Genomic DNA, 19,359 nt, shown 5'->3' on the forward strand with positions numbered 1-19,359 from the left:
CGCCATCGTGCTGACGAAACTCTTCCCCGACACTTTGCTGGATCGGAGTCCGGGGATCGTCATCGAGCTGAACGTGTGCTAAAACTCGGAGGTGCCATAGTTTCGGTGCTTGATCGGTCGGGCCGTGAAGACGTACGACTACATCAACCGCGTTGTGCTAACGCTTCCGCTGTCGATCTACAAGGGTACGTAGATCACACTCTCCCCTCTCTTTGCTATGCATCACCATGATCTTGCGTGTGCGTAGGAAATTTTTTGAAATTACTACGTTCCCCAACACTTCCTCCATAGCTTTTCTCCACCGTGTATCACCAAGTGCCTCTTGCAGATTATTAGGTTCACCTGTGGATCATGTCAAGCCAAACTTAGTTTTATAATTAACGTGCTAAATTACCCCTTTTTGAAGTCGTGTCCGCAGTGCAGGATCAGACGCAACAGGTATAGCCACAGAAGATCGGGCTGATGCTCCCCCTGGCACAGCTGATCCCGATGCAGATTTGGCTACATGGGTCAGGGTGGCCAAGGGATCTTCTGTGGTGCCGGATGGCTGCGCGGTTGAACCAGAGGGCGCAGAAGATCCGGGTCCGCCTGCTGGCACCCCATCATGGCGCAATGAAGGCGGCTGTCGGGCCGCATCTCCTGCCGCGGGACATGATAGACCACCTGAGGGGGGCCCCGACTGCAACTTGTTGCCGTGGCGGGAGTAGCAGCGGGTTGGGCCAGTCGGCCACCGACGCGTGGCGGGCGGGAGCCGAGCAGCTCGGCTTGCGGGTCGGTCGGCTCGGCGGGACGAGTGGGAGAGCCCCGCATGTCAGCCGCGGGCCCATGGCTGGTGGAGGGCACCGAGGAGGATCCAGGGCAGATCCCGACGCGCTGACCCGGTGCTGCAAGGGCACGGATCCCGCGGACGATTCTCTGGCCGCCTGCTGCAAAAGCGATCCCGAGGAGGATATGTCCCCCAGGGCTGGACACATGAAATAAGGCACGTTGGCCAGGTTTTCTTCACCATATTCTCCACAATTTTCACCTGCACCATCAGAAAGCTCGCATGTAAGGTTATGGGTGTTAGTCAACATTGAATCATTACAGTTATTTTCCTCATGATGTGCACTGGTCAACTGAGGTGGCAAAAGAAGAATTTCTTTGCGAAGAAGTGCGCCGGCATTAGGGTGGAGATCAAAGAAAGGAAATTTGGTCTCATCGAACACAACATCGCGGGAGATATAAACTCGGCCAGTGGAGATGTCAAGACAGTTGACACCTTTATGTAAGGGACTATAACAAAGGAAAGCACATTGTTTGGATCGAAACATGAGCTTTCGATTGTTGTAGGGTCTAAGATTAGGCCAACATGCACACCCAAAGATGCGGAGAGAAGTATAATCTGGTTTTATGTGAAGAAGCCTTTCGGTGGGAGTTTCGTTATTTATAACACGACTAGGCAAGATGTTTATGAGATGCACTGTCGTGAGGAATGCCTCGTCCCAAAATTTGAGGGGCATGGATGCTCGCGCAAGTAAAGCGAGACCGACTTCTACAATGTGTTTGTGTTTGCGTTCAGCAGACCCATTTTGATGATGGGCATGTGGACACGACACATGATGAGACACACCGAGAGTTTGGAAAAAGGAGTTTAATTTCTCGTAGTCCCCTCTCCAATCAGATTGGACAGCGATGATTTTGCTGTCAAATTTTCTTTCAACGAGTGCTTGAAATTTTTTGAAGACTTGAAAGACATCGGATCTTTTCTTTAGGAGATAGATCCATGTGTATTTGTTGTAATCATCTATGGAACTCACATAATAAGTATGTCTACCAACAGAAGAGGGTGCAGGACCCCACACATCAGAAAATATGAGTTGTAGTGGTTTGGTAGAAATACTAGAAGAAATCGGATATGGTAACTGATGGCTCTTGGCCTTTTGACAAGAATCACAAATTGTTTCAAGACTACGCTCCCTAACATATGGAAGCTTATTTTTCCTAAGCACTCGTTCTACGAAAGAAAATGATGCATGCCCTAGTCGATCGTGCCACCGAGTTGAAGATAATTTGGTGACACCATATGCTTGCTTATTGAATCTCCTAATCAACGGCATCAACGGATAAAGTCCTCGAACGCATCTACCTCGATACAGGATTTTCTTCGTGGCCTGATCCTTGATCAAAAAAAAAAGGTGAAACTCGAGGAACACATGATTATCAATGGCAATGCGATGAATGGATAGAAGATTCATTGATGCTCTAGGGACATGCAAGATTTCTCTAAGATGAAATTTTCTGTGAGGAGTTTTAATAAGTGAATGACCAATGTGATGGATTCCCATACCTTCTCCATTGGCTGCATGGATTTGATCGGGGCCGCGGTACTTCTCCCTCATGGTCACCTTTTTCAGCTCGCCGGTGATGTGGTTAGTAGCACCACTGTCGACGTACCAGTTTGTGTCGACTCCATACGAGGCATCCGCTCCTCCAGCGACCTTCTCATCACCAGACGAGTCGCTGTCCTCCTGGAAGCGGTACCAGCAGTCCCCGCCGAGTGTCCAAGCTTGCCACAAATCTGGCAGCGGACGACATCTGGACGGGACTTGCTGGAGTTGTTGCGGCGGCCCATAGGGTTGGTGTAGGAGGGTCGTGCACCGTTGTTGTTGCCGCGGGAGTTGGGGGCCCCGCTGTTTCCGCCGCTGGTCGCCTTCGCCTTGCGCTATGGCCCTCGGTAGCGTGAGGAGCCGCCGCCGCAACGTGAAGCGGCGTTGGCAGACGACTTAAACCCACCGCCGGAGTTGTTTCCCTGGAAGAGCGCGACTCTCTGGTCGAAGTTACTCATCTGGGCGAAGAGCTCGTCCAGGGTGACCGGCTGTGTGCGGGCGTCGAGGGCAGAGACAAGCGGCTGATACTCCATATCCAATCCAGCAAGGATGTAGGAGATCAGCTCGCTGTCATCTTGAAGAGGTTTGCCTGCTGCAGCAAGCTCGTCCGCCAGGGAGCGCATGTGCGCGAAGTAGGTTGCCACGGACTGCGTGCCCTTTTGTGCATTCGCTACAGATGCAGATGTTGTTGACCCTCGACAGCAACTGGGACGAGAACATGCTCGCCAAGGCTGCCCAGAGTTCATGTGCATGGACGATGGAGGTAACCTGCACTAGAACTTCTTTGGTGAGATTGTTCAACAGATAACCAAGTACCTGTTGATCCTCTCGGATCCAGACGGCATGAAGGGAATTTGGGATGGTCTCCTCCTTCCCATCTTTGTCCTTGGTGACGACTTGTTTGGCCGGCTCCGGGTTCGTTCCATCAACGTACCCGAAGAATCCCGCTCCTCTGATCTGCGGTGTGATTTGGGTGCGCCAGAGGATGAAGTTGGTGCGGGAAAGCTTTTCCGTGACTTGGCCAGAGAGACAGAGGTTACGGTGGCGGCAGAGGAAGCCATGGCAGCGAGCGTAGGTGGTGGAAGGGATGGAAGCTAGATGCAATGGAAGAGATGGGCTCTGATTATCATGTGCGAGTTGCTGTAACGTCGTACCTTTCCTGGTAGCGACGGTTTCATGTTATATAGCAGGGGCCAAATCCCTGATAAGGCATACAAGCTTGGAGTACAAGGAAAGAAGAGATAGAGATAGATCATACGGTTGGAAGAAGATAAACTAGATACTAACAACCCTATCCAAACTAACTCTATCTCAAGATCATATGTGCGCATATATGAGTTTAACAGTTAGGTGCGTTGTCAAGCAGAAGACAAGGATGGTTCAACTTGTGTTCACTTGAGAAGCATTACCTAGATTAAATTTGTCTATGAACGTGTCAGATTGTCTTACTTCTGAGAAGAACTTGTCTCTCTTTCTCTAACAAAAGGGACTTATCTATCAACATTTGTGTGTTGCTATAGTTGATCTTCCGAATATTTGCAAGTGATGGCTGTCGGTACTATTCAGTTCAACAGAGTAGCACGGCATCCCTATGTAGGAAATGCATTTTCCAGGTTGTACGAATATCTGTACTTCACATTTAGCACCACATGGTGGCTGGCACTTTGTAAGCTTGTGAATACGGCATGCGCATTGCAGAGAATTCTCTGTCAGCTTATTTATGGACGTTTTTATTCCATGCTTGCAATTGGAGCTATCTTCACAGTCTCTGGTTTTTAGCTGGAGCAGATTAGTTGTCGTTTCAATAGCTTGGTTTTCATATTTTAAAACTAAACTGATTTAGGAAACCTTGCTAATCCAGGCAAAGAAATGAATTCTTGGATGAGCTACCAGATTTTGTTTTTCTTTTGAGCCAAGGATGAGCTAGCAGATGCTAGCAATAGTTAGTATGTCCTTTTGGGCTTCCGTGAGGCCGGGAGCATGAAAAAACTAAAGCCTCGTTAGGGCTCTTGAGGCCGTTGGGCCAGGTCCAAAACGAGAGAAATATTAGGGAGGCACAGAGACACGTTTCTTTCTAGTTGACCCCTGCTTGTTTAGTACCACCTCGCCCGGGCAACACAATGGAGGGGTCGAGATAGCTATATAATGAGACACAAGACATCGTTTGAAAGCATACCTTTCTCGGCCTTTTGGCTAAGATCAAGTGTAGTATCTGTTCTTATCAGTTTAATATCTGATATGTGGGCCATGTGCCCACAATGATATTAAATTTATTTTTTGTGGGGGAGGGTCCATCACGCTAGCTTGCTAGTGAGGCTCTCACGTGTCGCCTGGGCGTTGCACTATTGCCTAGGCCTGGCGCACCCCAACCAATACAAAGTAAAAAAGTTTTGTTCTAACTGCTTTGGCTAACCATGTAATTAACCATTATTTTACCAACACAAGTTTAAAACAATTTACGCCTAATTGCTTTCGCAAACCCAACACTTCACTATTATTTTACTAGTCCTGGAGTCCTTGTTGTTTGTGCATAGCAGGCTGTTAGTAATGTGGAGTACTCCCTCTTAGTTTACGGAGGGAGTACATAGCAGTGGCTCAGACGATGTAGCAATTTTTCTTCTTGACTTCCTGTCTTCCCTTGAACCTTCTGGGATCCCGTCCGTTGCATTCCCCCACCCACATTGTCCTATTTCCTAATCGTAATGATATGACGTGTTTCCTTAAAACAAAGGAAATCAGAAGCTCTTGAAGGCGGTGTATACTTTGGCGCTGTTCTGAAGTTCTTACCGAACAGTTGAATAGTCGCTTTTGTGTTTAACTTTAACATAACACTTTTTTTGTTAATTGTTTTCTGAGATAGCAAACCGCTCATGCCAAGTGGTGCTTGAACATAAAACTTTGCTCCGTCGTATTACAGCTATGAAATGTAGCATATGATGTGGGAAAAGAGTAGCATACGTTTATTTTGTGGGGATCTCCATTGTATCAATGGTCTAGTCAAGGAAGACGAGTCTGACGGCAAGAAGTGCAGTTTTCTAGTTTCATGGATGTAGTCAGTCAAATGGACAACGGACACTGTGAGAATTTGCAGTGTCAAGATGAATTGTTCTGACAGAAACGAAATCAAGCTAGCTGCTTGCCATTGAACAATGAACATATATAGTTGGTTGAGTTGCACTTCTGCAGGGTATATTTCTGTTGTAATATTCAGAAGATGTTGTGTTGATGTGGGCTGCACTTTAATTTCTTCCCAGTTGATGGCAACATAGGCATTCATCACCCCTGCCCACCGAAATGACTAAACCTTGCTTTTTATATTGCGTTTTTATGACTAAATTAATTCAGAAAACGTTGCTAATCCAGGCTATGATATGTCATTTTTTGCTACTCGACGGATCAGAAAGTACTATCGTGAGGTCATGAGTCTGAACTCTGAACTAAGAGGCCACGTTATTGGGGCATCTGGGCTGCTTGCTATAGCTTTTTAGCTGGGCCAACCGGCCAACAAGCCCAATCGGGAGAAACTAGCCAGGACGCACAGGGACAGGTTTCTAATGACCGACTGTTGGTTTAGTACCACCTCGCCCGCACAACACAACAGAACGGTTGAGATAGCTATAAAAAAAGACCCACACCAGTGTTTTGAAGCATACCTTTCTCGGCCTTTTGGCTAAGATCAAGTGTAGTATCTGTTCTTATCAGTTTAATATCTGATATGTGGGCCATGTGCCCACAACGATATTAAATTTATTTATTTGGGGGGAGGGTCCACCACACTAGCTTGCTAGTGGGGCCTCTACGTGTCGCCTGGGTGTTGCACTATTGCCCAGGCTAGGCGCACCCCAACCAATACAAAGGAAAAAAATTAGTCTTGTGCTATTAACTAAAAAAAGTGTGTAGCTCCACCAAAATGATTGTTGTTTGTGCAAAGCTTACACCCGATGTTGCCAAACATAATTGTTTTCCTAATCTTGTATCAAAAGAAAATGTGTGAAAATGTCCGCCTCACTGCTTGTTGCTTGTGCAAAAATTTTGCACGAGTATATTACACCGGATGTTGCAGCCAGTTCTTTGTTCTTGTCCCATCTCCCTTTGTTTCCTTATCTGAAATTCTGAATAATATGACATGCCTCAAGCATGTTTTCTTGAAACAGAAGAAGTTATATGCTTATGTTGTACAATGTGAGCGGTATAGTCAAGGAACATTCTGAGGGCCCCTGTCCCTGTGCTCTTGCAGATTTTGACTGTTGTTACTTCTGGGTTCAAGTAGACAGGGTAGCGTGTGGACTCGCAGAGGCAAAATAACTGAATCTGACAGAACAGAATCAGCTACTACTTCTGTAACTGAAAAAATGTCTTATATTTAAATTTATTTACAGACGTAGTAGTTGATCGCCAGTTCAGTTGAAAAGTTATGAGTTATGACGCTCTTCAGACTTCAGTATGTGCGGTGTGGGGCTGTACTGCGGTTTCTTTCCAGTTGTTCGACTGTTACTCGGTGCAGAGTGCTTGATAATATTTGTGCTCTGATTGAGAGAAACCTCAAAGCTGAACGAGAGGATCGGTGTCACCACAGAAGATAGAACAACAACTTTGACCGGACAAACTACAAAATTCTGTTACAGCTTGTCTTGGAAATGAGAAGTTAAATGCTCAAGAAGTGAGGGCTTGCGCTTTTCTTGACTCGGTCTAGTCACTTAACCCACTTATGTTGACGTAGTAGCATTCGAAACTATCTCCAGAGAGGAAAATGGTGGCTACAAATGCTGCTGCTGATCAAATAGGTGACGATTCTGAAGTTTCTGTATGCACCACAATCCCTTAACCTGCTTGCCTTTTTTTTTTTACAAATGCTAGCTTAAGCTGCTAGCATGATAGTGACATCTTTCTTCCTAACTATGATGTGATTTAATCATTTTCTTCTTAGTTGTGTTACTACTCTTGTATTAACAAAAAAAAATTGTTTGGGTGAAGATCCACCACAGTGCTTGTTGCTTGTGAAACGCTTACACCGGGCTAGTTGCTCGTCAGCTTATTAGCTGAACATTTCTCTGGGTTATATCTCCGTTTTGATGTGTAGATGATGCTCTGTTGATGCTGGCTGCACATTAGGTCCTTCCCAGTTCATGTGGCTACCAGTCCACTCTTCTGATTAGGATATACAAACAAGTCGTTTCAATAGCTTTCATAGGCCCATCAAATTGTTAAAGTTAAATCTCTGAACACCCGAATGGCAAAAGCTTGCTTTTAATATGTTTTTATGACTAAATTAATTCAGAAAACGTGGCTATTCAGAAAGATGTGTCCATTTTTCTACTTGACAGAAAGTACTCGGCCTGAAGTCTGAACTAGGAGGCCACGTTATTGGGCTGTTGAGGCACCTGCGCTGTTTACTATAGTTTTTTAGCTGGGCCAACCGGCCAACAAGTCCAGAACGAGAGAAAATAGTCAGGGACGCACAGGAACAGGTTTGTGATGACTCTTGTGGTTTAGTACCACCTCGCTCGCGCAACGCAACGGAGCGGCTGAGAGAGATATAAAAGGAGACCCAGGTCATCGCTTCAAAGCATACCTTTCTCGGCCTTTTGGCTAAGATCAAGTGTAGTATCTGTTCTTATTAGTTTAATATCTGATATGTGGGCCATGTGCCCACAACGATATTAAATTTATTTTTTGTGGGGGAGGGTCCATCACACTAGCTTGCTAGTGGGGCCCTCATGTGTTGCCTGGGTGTTGCACTATTGCCCAGGCAGGTGCACCCCAACCAATACAAACTAAACAATTTTAGACTTGTTTCGACTCAGCTGAAAGCAATTTTGTGTTGCTAGCTGCATCATCAAGCAGGTTATCCATTAAAAAATCAAGCAGAAAATTTGATAGGATGATTCAACTTTATTTTCACTTGGAAGCATTATCTAAATATATTTTCCTATGAAGGTGTGAGATTGCATCCCTTTTGAACAGAACCTGTCTATCAAGTTTTATGTGTTGTTAGAGTTGATCTTCTGAATATTTTGAAAGTGATGGCTTTCTGTACTATACTCGGTCCAGTAGAATAGCAACTGCACCCCTATCTCAAGAATAGCGTAACACACCTGGTGACCTGTGCTCTTGCAGGTTTTGCCTGCTGTATATTTCTGGGTTCAAGCAGACAGGGAAGCGTGTGGACTCGCAGGGGCAAAATACTGAATCTGACATAACAAAATCAGCTAGTTGATCGCCAGTTCAGTTGAAAAGTTGGTGCTAAGAATTCTATTTTTCTGGGGGTGATAATTATGATGTTGTTACCATGCTCTTCAGTATGTGCGGGTGTGGCAGCACTATTTAGTGATCGATGCAGAGTGGTTCATAATATTTGTGCTCTGATTGAGAGAAACAAACAGGCAAGCGAGTTGGCTGCAGGCACTCTGTTTTAGCGCTCAAAGCTGAACGAGAGGACCGGTGTCACCACTCAAAACTTTGACAGGATAAACTACAAATTCCTATATAGCTTGGTAAGCAAATGAATATCTGAATGCTGAAGAAGTGAGGGATTGCGCTTTTCTTGACGAGTTTCTAGTCCTTAACCCACTTATGTTGACGTAGTAGCATCTGAAACTATCCCCGGAGAAGAAAATGGTGGCTACAAATAGGTAGCAATTCTGAAGTTTCTGTATGCACCACAATCCCTTAACCTGTTTTTTTTTGCAAATGCTAGCTTAAGCTGCTGTTATGATAGTGGCATGACATGCCGTCTTTCTTGCTAGCCAGGATGACACCCTGATAAATGGGTGAACCGATGTGATTTAATCTTTTCCTTCTGAACAATGCTTGCACCCCTGTTTCGAAGAACTTTTTGGTCAGCACTTCTCTGATTAACTTATCGATTGCTAAGTTAAATAAACTTTTTCCAAGAACGTTCCCCTACTTAGGGCCTCTTTGTTTGATTCGTCGGAAAAGTGAAGAAAAAACATAAGAATATGAACTTTTTCTATGGTGATACTATTCATCAATTTGATTCACAGGAATAGACCATAAGAAAAATGGAGGGATTAATTGAGTTCTTGGAGTTAATTCTGAACCCCAAATGACAAAAACTTGCTTTAATTCATTATTTTTAAATGAACTAATTTAGGAAACATTGCTGACCAGATACGAATTCTTGGATGAGTTGCACGAGCCAGCAATAGTTAATTAACTATTTTGTCGTTTACTACTTGACAACTAATGATGTACTAGCATGATTACTGGGCTGTTGAGGCATCTGGGCTACTAATCTTTAGTTGGGCCAAGAAGTCCAAAACAGGAGCACGCAGAGGCAGGTTTCTAATGATTCCTTGGTAACTTGTTTAGTCCCACCTCGCCCGTGCAAGCAGCGCAGTCATCCAAGATAGCTATAAGAGGAGACTCAGGCCAGCGGTCTAAAGCATACCTTTCTCGGCCTTTTGGCTAAGATCAAGTGTAGTATCTGTTCTTATCAGTTTAATATTTGATATGTGGGCCATGTGCCCACAACGATATTAGATTTATTTTTTATGGGGGAGGGTCCACCACACTAGCTTGCTAGTGGGGCCCTCATGTGTCGCCTGGGTGTTGCACTGCTACCCATGCCTGGCGCACCCCAACAAATACAAAGTAAAAAACTTAGTCTTTTGATTGTAAAATATAAAATAAATTTTAGTCTTGATGATTGGTTAAAGTAAAAAAATAGTCTTTTGATTTGTAATATAAAAGAATAATATTTAGTCTTGAATGATGAACGATTATTTGAATTAATTAGTTGCCTGAAAGCAATTTCTTGCTTCTGCATACTAAGCAGAAGACGAAGGATGCTTAGCCTTTTTTTCACCTGGGAGCATTATCTGCATAGATTTCCCTATGAATGTGTGAGATTGCTTTCCTTCTAAATAGAATCTACTGTATCTATCAAGTTCTATGTGCTAGTGAGTTGATCTTGTGAATATTTGCAAGTGATGTTTTTCTGTACTCGTATGTGAAGAGTACTATATTCAGACCAACAAAACAGTGCCCCTATGTGAAGAATAGTTTCCAAGTTCCACTTAATGACTGTAATTGTGTACTATTTTGCATCACAAGGCGACCTGAAATTTTCCATGTGCACCTGTAAGAAATTAAGGAATGATCCTCCTTCTTGGAGTAGTTGCTTTTGTTCAACTTAGCTGCACACAATCCTAGCTCTCTGATAAATCAATGGTCTGAAAATGCAGCTGGTATTCAGTCTTCAGAGAGTAACGGCAAGAAAAGGTGCAGAGTCCTGGGAAGCGTGCCGGCGTTGCCTGGTCGATTGCGAGGACTTTGTGCTGATTCCTCCGAGACATATCGGAATCGGGCTAGTTGCTCGTCAGCTTAGTTGAACACATTTCTGGGTTAATATGCTGGCTGCACCTTAGGTCACCAGTGTAGCAGAGTGGTTCAGTTTTGAGAAAGAGAGAACGAAAGTATTGCTGTACATGTGGATACTAATACACTCTTCTGACTAGGAAATACTCTTACAAACAAGTTGTTTCAATAGCTTTCACAGATCCATCAGGTTGTTCGAAGTTAAAATCCATGCCCACGCAAATGACAAAAGTTTGTTTTTTATTACGTTTCAATGACTAAATTAATTCAGAAAACGTTGCTGATTCAGGCTCCTTTTTTTTTTGAGGGAATTCAGGCTCCTCTTGTGCCACTTCACAGATCAGAAAGTAGTCCCGTGAGGCCATGAGTCTCTGAACTAAGGCCGCGTTATTGGGCTGCTTGCTATGGTTTACCCGGGCCAACTGGATAACAAGCCCAAAACGGGAGAAAATAATCACGACGCACAGGCATAGGTTTCTAATGACTTGGTTTAGTACCACCTTGCCCGCACAAGACAACGGAGCGGTAGAGAAAGCTATAAAAAGAGACCCAGACCAACGTTTCAAAGCATACCTTTTTCGGTCTTTTGGCTAAGATCAAGTGTAGTATTTGTTCTTATCAGTTTAATATCTGATATGTGGGCCATGTGCCCACAACGATATTAAATTTATTTTTTATGAGGGAGGGTCCACCACACTAGCTTGCTAATGGGGCTCTCGTGTGTCGCTTGGGCGTTGCACTACTGCCCAGGCTAGGTGCACCCCAACCAAAACAAAGCAAAAGATCAGTAATTCAGTTACTACTCTTGTATTAACAACAACAACAACAACAACAAAATGTGTGGGAAGATCCACCACAGTGGTCACATTTCCCTTCGTTTCTTATATCTGAAAAATTCTAAATAATATGGCCAGCTTCAAGCATGTTTTCTTGAAACAGAAGAAACTAGATGCTTATGTTTTCTTGACATGTCAGGAGTATAGTCAAGGAACATTCAAGGGCAAGGATGACAATTCTATAGCTCAACAGAGATGGTGCCCTGCGCTCTTGCAAGTTTTGGCTGCTGTATGTTTCTGGGTTCGAGTAGTCAGGATAGCGTGTGGACTCGCAGGGGCAAAATAACTGAATCTGACAGAACAGAATCAGCTAGTTGATCGCCAGTTCAGTTTAAAAGTTGGTGCTAAGAATTCTATTTGTTTGGGGGTGATATAATTATGATGTTGTTATGGTATGCATATGCTCTTCAGTATGTATGGTGTGTGGCTGCACTATGATTTATTTCCAGTTCTTCGACTGTTACGCAGTGATCGGTGCAGGGTGCTTGACAACATACATTTGTGCTCTGATTGAGAGAAACAGTAGGCGGGCTGGTTGGCGCTCTGTTTTAGCGCTCAAAGATGAACAAGACGACACAAGATAGAACACCAAATTTGACCGAACAAACTACAATTCTACGAAGTTCCCATACATGTTGTCTTAAGAAGCAAGGGATTGCGGTTTTCTTGACTTGGCCTAGTCAACACTTGACCCACTTATGTTGACATAGTAGCATCTGAAACTATCTCCGGACAAGAAAATGGTGGCTACAATTGCTGCTGCTGATCAAATAGGTAACAGTTCTGAAGTTTCTGTATGCTCCTTAACCAGCTTGCTTTATTTTTAACAAATGCCAGCTTAAGCTGCTGGTATGATGGTGACATGGATGCCGTCTTGCTTGCTAACCAGGATGACACCCTGATGAAAGGGAGACCCGATGTGACTTAATGCTGTCCTTCTGCACTATATTCTCTCTTGTTATTGTTACCTCTTTTTCTTATGGTCTAAGAAAAAAATTGAAGAGATCCTTTAGATTGAGTTTCAAGTTAGGGTTGCCTCTTGTCAGAGTATTACACTGTCATCGTAGTCTACTTCATATCGAGTGCCTCTGTTCACGGACGAACGGGGCGGAGCAGGTCTACCCTTGCGATCTTGCATCTGGAAGAGGATGGATCAAGGTTTTCGGAAGCGCTTCCCACGACTGCTCACGTTTATCACCATGCCCCTGAAGATAAAGATCTTCCTTTGGCAACTTCTCAGGGATCGCCTCCCCTCCAGGACCGAGGTGCTCAAGCGACAGGGTCCGGGTGATGGACTCTGCCCTTTATGCAGGGTCCTTGAGACTGTAGCCCGTATCATATTCTCGTGCACAGCGGCCCGGATCCTTTGGCAGTTCGTCCGAGAGGCACTAGGGCCCGACTGGGAGGCCCTGGACCTTGTGGACTTCCTCCAGGCCAGGGCTACCATGCCTGGCCGACACCGCACACATATTCTGGCTGATTTTTGAGGCCATGTTATGGACTCTTTGGACAATTAGAAATAAAATGGTGATGAAGGTAAGCGGGTGCCATTTGGACAACTAGTAAGTCTGACTCTTTGTTCAAATTCCTTACTTTTCTGCAGCAATGGCACCCGCTTACTAGGCAGTGCGATCGCGAGCGTCTAGACACCATGTTGAATACGCTCGTGGATTCGGCACATCGAATTTCGTCAGTTTAGCCTCGCCCGTCGACGGCCACTAGGTGGCCTTGTTTTTTTCTTTTTTTTTTCTTTTATGTTTTCTTTAGGCGTTATTGTGCCGCTGCTCTAGTCGTCGCCTTATGGCTTATCTGAATGTTAGTTGTATAGACCTTTGCTTTATTTATAAAGCTGGGCGAAAGTCTATTTCAACTTTGAGACGTTTATCACCATACGTCGTCTTCCGTTAAGTCAGGCGACGCCACCCCCACCTTCGCCCGTCTGCCTTGACCAGTCTTTGCCAGCCACAACAACTTCATCTGCAAATGATCAGGACGTAAGTGTGTCGTGACTCGGTCTTGTATTTTAATCATGGTTGCTCCTTACGTGATACTGTTATGCGTACATGCTGCTCTAAATACACTATGAAGTACTACAATGAGCTGGGAAAAAGAAAATGACAAAATAACTTGCATATAAGTTGCGAAGCAGAGCTTCGTCCCTCTGCATGCAGGATCTATGTATGCCAACGACCGTACGGTACTACTACCAGTCACTGAATTCGCCCACCTTGAGGACCTCCGCCATCCTGCATCAATGGCGGCACTGGTGGCCTCATTTCTCCAGAAGACGAAATGCCGTCCCGCTTCAGCTGCACCAATGGCAACTCCTCGCCTCGACGCGGCGAGTTGTCGGCCAGCGGAACATAGGGAGCGCCAGCGACTGCCGCGATCTCAAAGCTACCGTCCTCTCTCGGCAAAGGCCGTAGGCTGCTACTACTATCAACTTGCGCACCACCGGAGCCTTGCGGGCTGATGCCTCCCGTCGACTCGACGTCGAGGAGAAGGTTCCCGGTGCGCACCTCCTGCGCCAGCGCGCACCCCCAGCAGAACATCCACTGCAGGTAGTCGGCGACGTCGAGCGACAGTCTGGAGAAGAAGGGTAGCCTGTTGTACTTGCCGGCGAGCCCGAACTTGCGCCGCATCCGCGCCCGCCAGAACCCGCCGTAGAGCAGGCCGAGCGCGCAGAGCACCACCCCGGCGGCGCTGACCGCGTTGCTGACGGCCTTGCTCCGGATGTTCGTGGCGGCGTGGTTGAGCACCCACAGCGGCGCGAAGCAGAGGAGCGCGAACATGGCGCCGTGCACGTGCATGTTCCCGAACCCCAGCCGCTCCATGTTCCACCCGAACACGCAGAAGGTGCAGAGGCACGAGAGCCAGCACGCCGCCGGGTCGTCGCGCACGTCCAGCAGCCCGCCGGCCCACTCCCTTCCCGCGGGGTCGGCGATCACCGCCACAACCACCATGCTGTCGTCGTCGTCGCAGACCTCTTCAGCTTCTTGGTGCATGCTTTGCTCGCTTTTCCTCCCAAGCGGGCTGTGGTACATGTACAGGCCGGCGACGACGGGTGCCACGGCGCTGACCCCGGCGAGCGGGGTCATGGCGGCGTCCGGCCGGGCCGTGCTGGAGTACCCCCAGAAGAGCGCACACACGGCGTACTGCGCGAAGCAGGTGAGGTGGAGGAGCCCGACCACCACGGACAGGTGAAGCCGCTCACGGGGCACTTCACCGCCACCCGAGCCCTTCCGGCAGTAGGCCTTCCGGAGCTCCTTCTCGTCCCCCGGCCGCCACCGGAGCAGCAGGGCGGCGTGGTGGAAGAGCTCGGGGTGCTGGTAGATGGTCATGAGCGTGAAGAGCGCGTTGAGGATCTGGTTGACGATCTCGACCCACCGGTCGCGGACGGACCTGCGCCGGAAGGCGCCGTCGAAGACGCCGAGGAGGAGGAGGCCAAGCAGGGCGAAGGTCAGCGCGACGCAGACCGCCCACGCGAACTGCGCGAGGTGCGCCGGGTGCTTCAGCCACCGCTTGAACGCGCTCCCGATGGGCGCCGGCCGGAGCCGCCGGATAAGACGGCGCACTCGCTCCGGGCGACTCCGCCGCTCGCCGGTCACCGGGCCGCGTGCTTCTTGCCCGACGACGGGGTTGACGGCGGGGCCGCTGTTGCGCTCGCCCAGCTCCGCTTCCAGCTCCGCCTTGGCGTGGGCCGCCGCCGTGTGGTGACCTTGGAGTGAATCCATGGCGGACGGACTCCGTGTCGTGCAGCAACGGAATCGGTAGGGAAACCATACTTGTAGCAGCTGCAACCAGTACGTAACAACAAAATAGGCCGCGTGCATCTAGAAACACCATGCAGAATTCAACGGAAGTAGACAAAGAAGTCAAGAAGGTCGACACAGAAGAAGAATCTCACGCGGTGTGATGGTATCTTGGTCAAGAAAGGTGCATAGGATGCCATAACGATAAGAACTTTGAAAGCCCTCACTGATTTGAAGGGTTTTCGAAAGAATTTTGTACCATCCTAATCCTTCAATAATTTTCCTACCTTGGTTTTGATGATTGGTAGGATTATATTCTATAAGAAACTTTTTCTTAGGGTTCATTTATACTAATTTTTGTAGGAAAATTTTCATCCACTCCAACCTCGTATGAAAAATACTACTTTTTTATGTGCAGAATCAAACACTTCGTACTAATCTTAGTATGGAAGATGAGATGGGAGGAGACTAAAATAGAATCTACTTTTTAGATGAAAATGTAGGATCAATCAGAAAATTCATATTTAGACAATTCAAGAAATTCTGAAATTATTTGACAATATACCTATGGTGTATGCTTGCAACTCCAAATATAATTCAGCTCAAAAGTCAATTTACAATGAGAGATGCAAAAATGAAAAAATTCAACTATGAATAGTGTTAGCTTTGGGTGAGTAGTATTTGACACTATTCACATCTTTTTTTTTACCGAAAAAGACTTTCATCCCGTTTTATATACTCCCTTCGTCTCAAAATAAGTGTCTCAACTTTATACTAGCTTTAGTGCAAAGTTGTACCAAGGCTAAGACAATTATTTTAGGACGGAGGGAGTATAAAACAAACCACCAGAGCCATACGAGTTTATACAAAGAGACACCACACACACAAGTAGCACACGACCAAGGTACGAAAGGGTTATGCTGAGGATACAACTCAACAAGCCCTGAAAAAGGAAAAAAGAAATAGCAGCGGCCGCGGCGACGGCCATGGCCACCACCATGGTGAGTCCCACAGGCTAATCTGGCTCAAGGGGTTGTGGGGGAAGCAGTGGAGCCAAATGGAGAGCCAACGCCCGAAGATCTGCGATGGCATCCCGTTTCGTCACCCGGCTAAGCGGCCACCAGAGCTACAAGTAGCTACACATTTTGTAGATAGCGTGAGATAGTTGTCGAAGAGGCGCACGCTAAATCACAGGCTTATTACGAATCGTCCAGAGCGGTCCTGAACTTGATCGATGTCCGGCGTGTGAAGGGCGACGCATTCAAGAAGCGCCAACCATGCATCCTGCTCCGGTGCACCGAAGGACCTCCGGAATGCGAGGCGCCCTAAGTCAATAAGAACTGCCTCGATGGAGATCTAGGGCTCCACCGTAATGGAGAACAACTCCAAAAATCTATCGGCGAAGGGGCTATCGCCAGCCCAACGGTCGAACCAAAAGAGGATTGACGTCCTAAATGCCACCGAGATCGAGGACCCAATGCATGGGATTGAGACTCTCTCGCAGAAAGCGAGAGGTTGACCGCATAGGTTGAATTAGGAGCTTAATCCTTTTGAGGCTGTACATCATACATGTATGTGTTTCTCCAAAAAAAATCATAATTTTTAAACTTGTTTTGTATTTAAAAAAATGATTTCATTGATCTCACCTAATTAAAGCTAGATCCTATACTAGTTGCCCCCAGATGGCATGCCGCTCTATTCCTGTGTTTTTTACTATTCATGTGTATAGTGCCTATTTAGTTCATACTTCCTCCGTTTCAAAATAAGTATCGTGGTTTTAGTATTTAAAAAAATACATAAATAAGGTAGGACTGCATGGAAACGTAAGAATATGCAGAATTGGTGTCAAATTTCCAGGAATAGGAAAAGCATAAAATCTTAAATATCTGGTCAAATTAATATCAAAGCATATCCTGAATATATATTAAAATAAGGTGAAGTAATATTATGCTACCTATGATCTTTGCCTTGCTCTTTGTGCACAGGAATGTAAAAAGGAGATTTGAAACGACTGTAAAATTACTTTATTTTCCCTATGAACTCAATATAAAGGATCCCTTCATTTTCTGTCTTATGGTCTATTCATGTGAATCAAATTGATGAACAGTACCACCGTAAAAACTATTATTATGTTTTCCCAACGCTTTTCCTAGGAATCAATCAAGGAGGCCCTAAGTAGGGGAACGTTCTTGGAAATAGTTTATTTATCTTAAGCTGCTGGTTAATCAGAGAAGTGCTGACCAAAAAGTTCTAGGGAAACAGGGGGGCAAACAATTATATGAGAGAATGTAGTGCAGAAGAAAAGGGGGGCAAACATCGGGTCTCCTTTTCATCAGGGTGTCATCCTGGTTAGCAAGAGAGATGCCATGCCATGTCATTATCATATCATCAGCTTGAGCGAGCATTTGTTAAAAAAACAAAAAAAAAACAAGCAGGTTAAGGGATTGTGGTGCATACAGAAACTTCAGAGCTGTTACCTATTTGATCAGCAGCAGCAAATGTAGCCGCCATTTTCTTGTCCGGAGATAGTTTCAGATGCTACTACGTCAACATAAGTGGGTCAAGTATTGACTAGGCCGAGTCAAGAAGAGCACAATCCCTTGCTTCTTAAGACAGCATGTATGGCAACTTCGTAGAATCGTGCTTTGTCCGATCAGTGTCGTCTTGTTCATCTTTGAGCGCTAAAACAGAGCGTCAGCCAGCCCGCCTACTGTTTCTCTCAATCAGAGCACAAATGTATGTTATCAAGCACCCTGCGCCGATCACACTGAGTAACAGTGGAAGAACTGGAAATCAATCATAGTGCAGCCACACACCACACATACTGCAGAGCATATGCATGCCATATCAACATCATAATTATCAGTTCTCGAAAAAAACATCATAATTATCACTTGCCCTTAGAATGTGCCTTCTATACCCATGACATGGACAACGAAAACATCTATGTTTAATGCAAGCCATATTATGGATCTTCCTACACACTTTTTTGTTATTTTTAATACAAAAGTAGTAAGTACTAATATTTTTTTGCTTTGTATTGGTTGGGGTGCACTTGGCCTGGGCAGTAGTGCAACGCCCAGGCGACACATGAAGGCCCCACTAGCAAGCTAGTGTGGTGGACCCTCCTCCATAAAAAATAAATTTAATATCGTTGTGGGCACATGACCTAAATATCAAATATTAAACTGATATTAAACTGATAAGAACAGATACTACACTTGATCTTAGCCAAAAGGCCGAGAAAGGTATGCTTTGAACTGATGACCTGGGTCTCCTTTTATAGCTTTCTCTATCTCTCCGTTGTCCTGCGCGGGCGAGGTGGTACTAAACCAAGTCATTAGAAACCATCCCTGCGCGTTATGACTATTTTCTCCCGTTTTGGGCTTGTTAGCCAGTTGGCCCGGGTAAACCGTAGCAAGCAGCCCAATAACGTGGCCTTAGTTCAGAGACTCATGGCCTCACGGGACTACTTTCTGATCTGTGAAGTGGCAAAAGATGCATGAATGAGCAACGTATTCTGAATTAATTTAGTCATTAAAACGTAATAAAAAGCAAATTTTTGTCATTTGGATGGACCTGTGAAAGCTACTGAAACGACTTGTTTGTACTATTTCCTAGTCAGAAGAGTGTATTAGTAGCCACATGTACAGCAATACTTTTCGTTCTCTCTATCTCAAAACTGAACCACTCTGCTACACTAGTACCTAAGGTGCAGCCAGCATCGCATCATCTATAAATCAGAACGGAACTATTAACCCAGAGATGTGTTCAACTAAGCCCGATCCCGATATGTCTCGGAGGAATCAGCCATGTCACCACCGCAAAGTCGTCGCAATCCACCAGGCAACGCCGGCATGCTTCCCACGACTCTGCACCTCTTCTTGCCGTTACTCTCTGAAGACTGAATACCAGCTGCATTTTCAGACCATTGATTTATCAGAGAGCTAGGATTGTGTGCAGCTAAATTGAACAAAAGCAACTACTCAAAGGAGGGTCGCTCCAGTTTTCGTAAATGACGTACAGACAGCACACCATCTCATATACCTCCCTCTTAGCCTT

General features: G+C 45.8%; 1 protein-coding gene, 5 non-coding genes and 2 pseudogenes across 6 annotated transcripts; 5 read left to right on the forward strand and 3 right to left on the reverse strand.

Annotated features, from left to right (window-relative positions):
- Positions 1-2,813: 2,813 nt before the first annotated feature.
- Positions 2,814-2,950, reverse strand: LOC147964300 (small nucleolar RNA Z247; annotated as a pseudogene).
- Positions 2,951-4,541: 1,591 nt separating this feature from the next.
- LOC125517840 (U2 spliceosomal RNA) lies at positions 4,542-4,738 on the forward strand. The gene has a single exon (XR_007287840.2). It is a non-coding gene; the product is annotated as a U2 spliceosomal RNA (small nuclear RNA).
- Positions 4,739-6,018: 1,280 nt separating this feature from the next.
- Positions 6,019-6,215, forward strand: LOC125517837 (U2 spliceosomal RNA). Its single transcript, XR_007287837.2, has one exon. It is a non-coding gene; the product is annotated as a U2 spliceosomal RNA (small nuclear RNA).
- Positions 6,216-7,937: 1,722 nt separating this feature from the next.
- LOC125517829 (U2 spliceosomal RNA) lies at positions 7,938-8,133 on the forward strand. The gene has a single exon (XR_007287830.2). It is a non-coding gene; the product is annotated as a U2 spliceosomal RNA (small nuclear RNA).
- A 1,643-nt stretch (positions 8,134-9,776) lies between these two features.
- On the forward strand, positions 9,777-9,973 carry LOC125517835 (U2 spliceosomal RNA). Its single transcript, XR_007287836.2, has one exon. It is a non-coding gene; the product is annotated as a U2 spliceosomal RNA (small nuclear RNA).
- A 1,305-nt stretch (positions 9,974-11,278) lies between these two features.
- On the forward strand, positions 11,279-11,475 carry LOC125517838 (U2 spliceosomal RNA). Its single transcript, XR_007287838.2, has one exon. It is a non-coding gene; the product is annotated as a U2 spliceosomal RNA (small nuclear RNA).
- Positions 11,476-13,660: 2,185 nt separating this feature from the next.
- LOC125514308 (uncharacterized) lies at positions 13,661-15,371 on the reverse strand. Its single transcript, XM_048679621.2, has one exon. It carries the CDS (start codon positions 15,277-15,279, stop codon positions 13,756-13,758), a length of 1,524 nt encoding a protein of 507 aa, XP_048535578.2. The 5' UTR covers positions 15,280-15,371; the 3' UTR covers positions 13,661-13,755.
- A 2,970-nt stretch (positions 15,372-18,341) lies between these two features.
- On the reverse strand, positions 18,342-18,549 carry LOC125517839 (U2 spliceosomal RNA; annotated as a pseudogene).
- Between the last annotated feature and the right edge of the window lie 810 nt (positions 18,550-19,359).

This window comes from Triticum urartu, chromosome 6A (genome assembly GCF_056163025.1).
Source record: "Triticum urartu cultivar PI428250 chromosome 6A, HENAU_Tu73, whole genome shotgun sequence".
NCBI lineage: Eukaryota > Viridiplantae > Streptophyta > Magnoliopsida > Poales > Poaceae > Triticum > Triticum urartu.